Source organism: Capsaspora owczarzaki (assembly GCF_000151315.2).
Source record: "Capsaspora owczarzaki ATCC 30864 unplaced genomic scaffold supercont2.46, whole genome shotgun sequence".
Taxonomy (NCBI): domain Eukaryota; class Filasterea; order Ministeriida; family Capsasporidae; genus Capsaspora; species Capsaspora owczarzaki.
The window spans coordinates 1-8157 of record NW_011887337.1 but is presented as its reverse complement, the minus strand read 5'-3'; the positions used below and the strand labels follow the sequence as shown (position 1 = coordinate 8157).

Sequence of the window (8157 nt, the reverse complement as noted above, 5' to 3'; positions counted from 1 at the left end):
CGATCGCTGACTTTTGCGAGGACAACAGCGTCAACGTCGTAAAAGCACTGAGCACTCGACCCCCACCAGCAACCAGCGTGCCGTCCGTCGTCGCTCATCCGTCCTGCGTGTGTGTGTGTGTGTGTGTGTGTGTGTGAATGACACTCGCTTTGTTTGTGATAATGCAGATCCATCTCGGACTGAGCGCGTGGAAGCTGGACGCGTCGTCGTGGAAGCCAGTCAGCGACGAGCTCGTCAAGGAAGCGCTCGAGATCACGCTCGACGTCACAACACACCCAGTCATGCTCATGTGCAGGTGAGGTTGTGGTGAAGTCTTTATAGTCAATGCAAAGGGCGAAGGGGCTCGTTTGAGGACTTTTTTTTTTTTTTGGTGAAATTTTGTATGTCTCAGTCAACCATGCATTGTATGCACACCAATATCAACACCACGGCATGACGGGATGCAGCTCTGGCATTCATCAGACAGGAACGATCGTGGGCTGTCTAAGACGACTCCAGAACTGGAATCTGACATCAATTTTAAACGAGGTGAGTTGTGCGTGTTCTGATTGATTCGCTTTGGTCTGACGGGTTGATGTCTCCTGTGTGCGTGTGCGTGCGTGCGTGCGTGCGTGCGTGTGTTTTGATTGATTTGGGCTGCTTATCGTTCGGCGGCCGCTCAGTATCGGTTATATGCTGGCTCCAAGAGTCGGTACACGAACGAGCAATTCATTGAACTTTTCGATCTCGATCTAGTGCGCGTGCCTCTCAGTCCTCCGGCGTGGTTTGTGCAAATGACCGAGCCAATCGAGGGTGCGGTCAATTACAACGAAACGGCCGAACGATGACAAATTTCTGCCTCCCCCAGCAATGTTTGCGTCGAATTCGATTGTCATGTTGTTGTTTCAAACAGTGGAAAAAAATAGTTGTCTTCTTCTGTGGAAACCGAACAAACCACGAAGTGACTGTTACGGCCTGGTGCCGAAACATGAAGTGAATGAGCATCCTTTCAGTGTGCTGAAAGACGTGTCCAAGTGGAGTTGAATGAACAAGTAAACATGCATAACATTCAAATCTTCATGCTGCAACAAGATACAGCACTGCAACATCAATACACGCCAATTCCTGATTGTCATCAAGGATCCAATGCAACAACGAGGGTTCCAAAGGACGGGCGATCGTCAGCAGCATCGTCAAGACACTCCAGCGCAAGCACGACAAGCTCGCTGACGCTCAGGCGCTCTGCTTCGGTTGGTTTGAGTGCCAAGATCTGTTATGATCAGAGATCGTTCCACGAAGATCCAAGTAATGGGTTATTGTGTCAATTCTGCTCGAGCCAAGCCTTGGCCCAAACCGAAAATAGACTCGCGCTAAGCTACTACACGCTAGAAATTCCTTGACATGCTGAATTTGTGATGGATCGATGTGTATCTGTATCTGTGTCCCTCTTCTCTCCCAAGAGCGACATCACTCTCAGATCAACCTATTATTGTCTCGGCACTTTGTAAATCGGCTCTGCAGTCATGCTCAGTCGGTGAACAAAACGGAGCGGGAGACTCGACCAAACATTGGATTTTTAGGAGCAAGTACAGAATGCTCGTTCGAACGTGTCCACGAATTCGAACAAAGTGAAGAACAAGTGGTAGATGAGCTACAGTAGTGTACTTTTCATCTTTTTGGAATGAAAGGCCGAGGTGGACTGGTGGCCGACCAGCAAGGTATTGCCTTTCGAAACTGCTGAGCGAACGTTAAATGTTTTCGTCAAATGAGCGCTTTGTGATCACTGTCGGTCGACATATCCGACATAAAGCGATTCAAATAGCAACTCGTGGGCAAACGTGCTGGGTTGAACTTGAACTTGCCAACCCTCGCGCATTTGTCGGACGATGGGATGACTCGCTGACCCGATTGTCGCAAGTGCAAGGTTCCGATTGACGAAAGTCGGGTGCACAGCACATTCGTACTGAACAGCACCTTTTTCATCTCGGACAGTCAAATCGAAGGCACAGTCACCGATGTTATTGGGACGCTTCCAGTCACGAAGAACTTGAATTGCTTTCACACGGATTGAATCTCCTTGAGGCAGTGTGACTTTGAGAGAACTAGTCGTCTCGTCAAACCACCATCGATAGGTCTTCTGCACGCCTTGCCAGTAATGCGCCTTGTCCATAATGAGCTCGGCAATCTCGGTTGGTAGCGCTGGAAGAGATGGGGGCTGGTTCTGCAGCTCCAACCCGCTGGTCAGCACGCCGAACACTTCTTGGAAGTCTTCAGCACTCGCCAATCGTGGAAGTAAGGAAAACGCAAGAGGGTTGATCTGATCGCGGAGGCTGTGAAACGAACAAGCGAGGCATGATCAATCAGTGACCACTCCATCGGTGGGAGGAACATTGTCTGAGCATCAACATCTGTTATTGGCAAGAACAGACTTACAGAACCTCACAACCGCAGTTGCGTTTGCGTGCCGCATCGATCGCTTGAGAACCAAGATTGCCAATGCAATTAGACGTCAGACTGTCAAAACATTGGGTGAGCAAGATGACAACGTAGCAATGACCCAGGCTCAATGCGCGAGACAAGCAACGCGCACAGTAACTTACTCGAGTAGCGTCACCGTCTTGTTCGCCTTGAGTGCCGCAGCAATCGCGCACGCTCCAGCATCGCCGATCTGATTGAACTCCAGTCTGTCCATCCTCTCCATCAGCGAGCATTCCACTCTCAAGGACCAGTCAAACGGAGATGCTGTACCTGAGGGAAGTCAGCGTCGTGTTCACCTTGAGTGCCTCAGCAATCGCCTGAGCTCCGGCATCGCCTAACTGATTGAGCTCCATCCTGTCCATCCTCTCCATAAGCGAGCACTCTGAATTTCCTCTGTTGCATCACCCACTCACATGCATCAGGAAAGTGCGGTGTCTTACAAGAGCGCAGTCAGCGCTGTGTTCACTTTGAGTGCTTCAGCAATCGCCCAGGCTCCGCCGTCGCCAATCTGATTGAAATCCAGACTGTTCATCTCCTCCATCAGTGAGCACTTGTCACTCTACGGAATCACTCACGCTCATGCACCAGTAGATGCGAAATGACTGACTTGAGACAAGACAGCGTCTTGTTCACTCTGAGCGCCTCAGCAATCGCCTGCACTCCAGCATCGCCGGTCAGACTCGAATTCAAACTGTCCGTCCTCTGCATCAGTGAGAACTCTTCACGCCCTCGACGGATTCACCCACTCACATGCAACAGTCACATTGAGATGCCTTACTAGAGCCGAGTGACTGTCGTGTTCACTTTGAGTGCTTCGGCAATCGCCCGCGCTCCAGCGAGGTCAATCCGATTCAGTTGCAGCCTGTCCGTCTCCTCCATCAGTGAGCATTCTGAATAACCTCAACTGGATGACCCACTCGTGGACGCTTCAGTCACATTGAGATGCCTTACTGGAGCGCAGTCAACGTCTTGTTCACTTTGAGTGCTTCAGCAATCGCTTGCGCTCCAGCATCGCCGATCAGACTCGAATTCAAACTGTCCGTCCCCTTCATCAGTGAGCACACTGCATGTCTTTGCTAAATCGCCCACTTTCATGCCTCAATACAAGCACTCGTAAGATGACTCAACTCGACATCAGTCACTGTCGAGTTCACTTTGAGTGTCTCAGCAATTGCCTGCGCGCCAATGTCACCAATCTGATTGTCACTCAGCCTGTTCATCCCCTCCATCAGTGAGCACTCTTCACGCCCTCTACAGAATCACTCACGCTCATACAACAGTCAAGGGAGATGCTTTACCTGAGCCAAGTCAGCGTCGTGTTCACCTTGAGTACCTCAGCAATCACTTGCGCTCCAGCGTCGCCAATCTGATTCCTTTGCAGACTGTCCGTCTCCTCCATCAGCGAGCATTCTGAATATCCTCCACTGGATGACCCGATTTCCAATGCATCAGTACAAGTGACATACTCGAGCCAAGTCAGCGTCGTGTTCTCTTTGAGTGCTTCGGCAATCGCCTGTGCCTCTGCAACGCCAATCTGCGTCCAGCGCAGACTGATCATTTTCGTCAGTACACACGCAATATCACACTGTGATATTCCAATACTTGACTTTCTCTTACGCGAGGCATTTGGTTGCATTCTTGACTCTGTCATACAACTCGCGCTGTCTCCGATTCATACTCTTATACGACAGCATTTTGAAAGAAGCTCAAACAGAAATAAAATAAAAAAACTGGCTCAAACACAAAGTTCATTGTCGTTGAGTTGAACCTTGCATTGGATTTATTGTGTTCCCCGTTTCAAGCAGATTGGCTATCGTGGGTTTGCCGTTCCAACATTAGCTGCATCATGCAATGTTCAAAAACAAAACCAAAAATGCTCAGAATTCATAACAAACCCGCGATTCAATCCAAGCATCCACATCCATGTTGATTTTGTTGTGTTTTTTTCTCTCTCTCTCTCTCTCTTTGCTTGTTTCTTCATTCTATTCACTCTATTTTGTTTTTCTTTTTGACCTCCACAAAGCATGTCCAAGATTGCTCAGAAGCGAAAGCAAGCCAAAGCAGCGCAGCAAGCCGAGTCCGACGAGCAGGACGACGCCATGGTCGAGCAGGCGCTCACCGCGACCGGCTTCGACGAGTCCGAGCAAATGGACGACGGCGATGAAGACGAAGACGAAGACGAAGACCAAGAGGACGCTGGCGAGGCGGACGAGGACGCAATGGACACGTTCGACGCGTCCGAAGTCCAACGCGTGGCTCTGGCCGACCACTACGCCCGCTCCTCCTCATCCGCCGCTGGCGCTGCGCCGCTGAGCTCGGCTGAGATTGCTGCTGCAGAGTCACGGCCGCAGTTTGCGCCGCTCTCGGCCAAGGACGCAGGCGTAAGTCAGTCATTCACATGGATGACGAATCCACGTGTGGTTTTTGCAACGCAAGCTCAGTCAAACATGAAGGGGCAATGTGTTCCAGCCAAAGGCTCAGTCAAACATTAGCACTTTTGAACAAGTGATACTGTCTCTCTCTCTTGGTTGATTTCAAATGAGGAAGGGGAAAAGCTCAGCGGGTTGAATGAGCCTCAGCGCTCGGTTTAGTCATAGCGCTCGCAGCCTCATTTCGCCCATTCTCCAGCTTTGTGTTAAACAATGAATGCTCTATCGGCTCGAGATTGCTCATCTCCTGATTTTGGTATTGCTGGGGTCGCTTTTGCTTTGATAGAATGGCAAGGACGGATTCCGCAAGGTGCTGGTGCCCGCGCACCGATACACGCCGCTGCGCGAAAACTGGCTCAAGATCTACACGCCCTTGGTCCAGCACATGAAGCTGCAAATCCGCATGAACATGAAGACACGCGCCGTGGAATTGAAGGTCTGACATTCCAAGAAACGTCTTGAATTGCAAACCCGTTTCCCTGTCTGAACGAACAACCATGCTGACGAAAACATCATGTGTGTGTGCGTGTGTTTTTGTGCATTTCCTTCTCGCTGTGTTTCCTGTTTGGTCTCGTTATGTAGACGTCACCGCAAACGGAAGACCCTTCTGCCCTTCAGCGTGGAGCTGATTTTGTCCGCGCATTCATGCTGGGCTTTGATATCGCTGTAAGTTGGGAGGATGACTGTTTGGTCGTGTTGGGTTGTTTGAGTATGGTCAATGCATCGGGGAGAGGATGTGAACACTGATTCACTCTTCTTTTTTTTCTTCTCGTCGTAGGATGCGATTGCATTGTTGCGCTTGGATAACCTGTATATTGACACGTTCGAGGTTCTTGATGGTCAGTACAAATGGAGTTTGGGCTCTGCACTTCTGCATTGTGCTCTGAGAAAACAAAAAATGGCATTGACTTTCTCCTTGATTCCAAACGACAGTCAAGCCATTGCATGGTGAACACATGTCTCGTGCCATCGGCCGTATTGCAGGCTCTGGTGGCAAAACCAAATTCACAATCGAGAACGTCACAAAGACCCGCATCGTTGTTGCAGACAGGTATGGATATTCGTGTTCTCGAGAGGCATTTCCGTTTGTCCGTGCGCTTACTGTTCCATCTTCCCTTCGTGTGTATTTCTCCCCATGTGATGCAACGACCAGCAAAATTCATATTCTCGGTTCCTTCCAAAACATTAAGGTTTCTCGCGACGCCATCGTCAGTTTGATTCTTGGTAAGCGCGTTATTTGGCGGCGGCTGTTTGGCTTTGGACGGCGATCCCTGTCCAGTCCCCTGACCACCTTGTGCCCCCCCCCCTTGTCTGTTTTGCATCACGAGCAGGTAGCCCACCTGGCAAGGTCTATGGCCAGCTTCGCTCTGTTGCTGGGCGCATGGCTTCGCGATTTTGAAGCCTTGTTTGGCGGTCGGTTGTTTTTGCATTTACAAGACTGTGAATTTTGGTTGGTCTTCTTTGTTCATGTTAACACTAAAAGCAAGCTTGATGGATTTATGGCGTGTTTATTTGGGAGAAGTTTCGTTTATGTTGTTGTTGTGTTTTCCCCGAAAACATCTCGATGACACTGGGCCGGCTACTCGGAATCCCCTGGAGGATTAATGCACGGGAATTGAGGATGCGTTGATAACAGCCGTTCGGCTTGCTGTAGGGTGAGGCCTTGAGTGAAGAACGCTTCGTCAAGGCGGCGGGCCGGATGCAGTTCCTCCATCTGTTGTTGCTCGTTGCACGCCATGGTCTACATGCGCACAAGTACATCCAGCAACCTTAAGCTCGAGGCCAAGTACGCTGAATTTTGTCAATGCTATTTCCCGCCTACCTGGAACGTGTGCGAGTCTAAATGGAAAATGTACTCGTCAGGACTATCAGGGTAAGTCAGCACGCTCATGCGACCTAGGACGCTGAACTGGGGACCTGGGTTCTGTTGTGCAAACGGACAGTTGAGCGCATCTTCATCAATCACTCTCCTCACAGACCATCTTGGTCACCGTCACCACCCTTCCATCCTAGCAAGCCTTACAAAAATCTGACTGCCAATCTCTTGAAGACGCACCCGTCTAAAGTTAAAGTACACTGGCCGATTCGAACGAGCGAGTATTTGCAGTTCAGCGCGCGACAGCGTGGTGCGCGGCCGATGGCTACTGACCGCTCGATTCTGATTTGCAGTGGCATGCTCGGGCATGGTCTGTCGCGGTCTACTGACGTCAGACGCTCCTGTGGGCTCCAGGGGCGCGCGTCGTGTTTGCTCCATCTCAGTCCATGTAGGCGCCTGGGATGCCTCAGAGCCAACTGCAGCATCTCGCGCGAGTCGCGCTCGCAGCATCGAACTGCCGGCTCTGACGGCATTCCACAAAGTGCGGCCTACTTTCCGCGATGTCGCCAAGACCGTGTGACCAATCATTGCAGAACGCGAAGTCGATGAGGTGGCTGAGGCATCCGAGTTGCGGGCAGAATCAAACTGAAGGCGGCGTCGAGATGCACTCTCCGTCATGGGACCGCGGGAAGGCCCCATCAGGCCGGTAGTGCTGTGCGAGCTCGGGGAGTCTTGAGGACTCGTCGACAACCGCTGCGACCAGCGACCTTCTTCATCAAAGCTTGCCCGTGGTGCCGAACGTTCGTCAAAGCGTCTTGTGTTCATGTCATCCTGATCGGGCGGCGGGGGCTTGCGGAAAATGTCAATAATGTACTTGATGAGGTAGATTGGTAGCAGGCATATTTGCAAGAGATCGTGGAAAAAGTTGACGCAGGCAGAGCGGTCTTTGTGCTTTTCGCTGACGCCAAGCTTGCAGCAGCACCGAGCGCATCCTCTCAGGATGGCCAAGACAATCGCACTCAATCCCATGATCAAGACCACGCCGTACCCACTGGCGATCGCATCCGCGAGCCATTTTGCGGCGTCGCCCAAAAAGTTCAAACTAAGGCCAGAGCTTGGATCGTTGCCGCGGTCATCATCATCCCCAGGCTCGCTGCCGCCTTGGTTTCCCTTGTAGATGGTGGTGCTGTTGGTGCGGAAGGACACAAACTTTTTGTCCAGCTGGTCGCTGTTGGAATTGACCAGCAAGATGGTGCAGTTGGTATTGCCGCCAATTGGTGTCATTGTCTGGAGTGTAAAAGTGTACCACTTTGCTTGGTATGAGCCAATTGACTGAGATTGCTCTGCGATCGGGAAGATGGCGGGCACGCAGTCAACGACCCGAACCGCGTACAGCGCTTCAAGAGGCGTCTCACTGGCCACAAGGACTCGCAGGGTTCCCCTCTGACTGAGCGA

General features: G+C 51.2%; 3 protein-coding genes across 3 annotated transcripts; 2 read left to right on the top strand and 1 right to left on the bottom strand.

Moving 5' to 3' along the window:
• Window positions 1–161: 161 nt before the first annotated feature.
• Window positions 162–863, top strand: CAOG_08342 (hypothetical protein; the record flags this gene model as incomplete). Its single annotated transcript, XM_004340910.2, has 3 exons — window positions 162–295; window positions 447–528; window positions 663–863. The coding sequence occupies 3 exons, from the start codon at window positions 162–164 to the stop codon at window positions 825–827; spliced, it is 381 nt and encodes a 126-aa protein (XP_004340958.1). The 3' UTR covers window positions 828–863.
• Window positions 864–4461: 3598 nt separating this feature from the next.
• On the top strand, window positions 4462–6285 carry CAOG_08341 (RNA-binding protein PNO1; the record flags this gene model as incomplete). The annotated part of the gene is made up of 7 exons (XM_004340909.2): window positions 4462–4838; window positions 5173–5322; window positions 5469–5552; window positions 5665–5725; window positions 5871–5937; window positions 6040–6110; window positions 6218–6285. Exons 1-7 carry the CDS (start codon window positions 4482–4484, stop codon window positions 6283–6285), a joined length of 858 nt encoding a protein of 285 aa, XP_004340957.1. The 5' UTR covers window positions 4462–4481.
• A 180-nt stretch (window positions 6286–6465) lies between these two features.
• CAOG_08340 (hypothetical protein) lies at window positions 6466–7986 on the bottom strand (the record flags this gene model as incomplete). The annotated part of the gene is made up of 3 exons (XM_004340908.1): window positions 6466–6627; window positions 6709–6810; window positions 6910–7986. The coding sequence occupies 3 exons, from the start codon at window positions 7984–7986 to the stop codon at window positions 6466–6468; spliced, it is 1341 nt and encodes a 446-aa protein (XP_004340956.1).
• Between the last annotated feature and the right edge of the window lie 171 nt (window positions 7987–8157).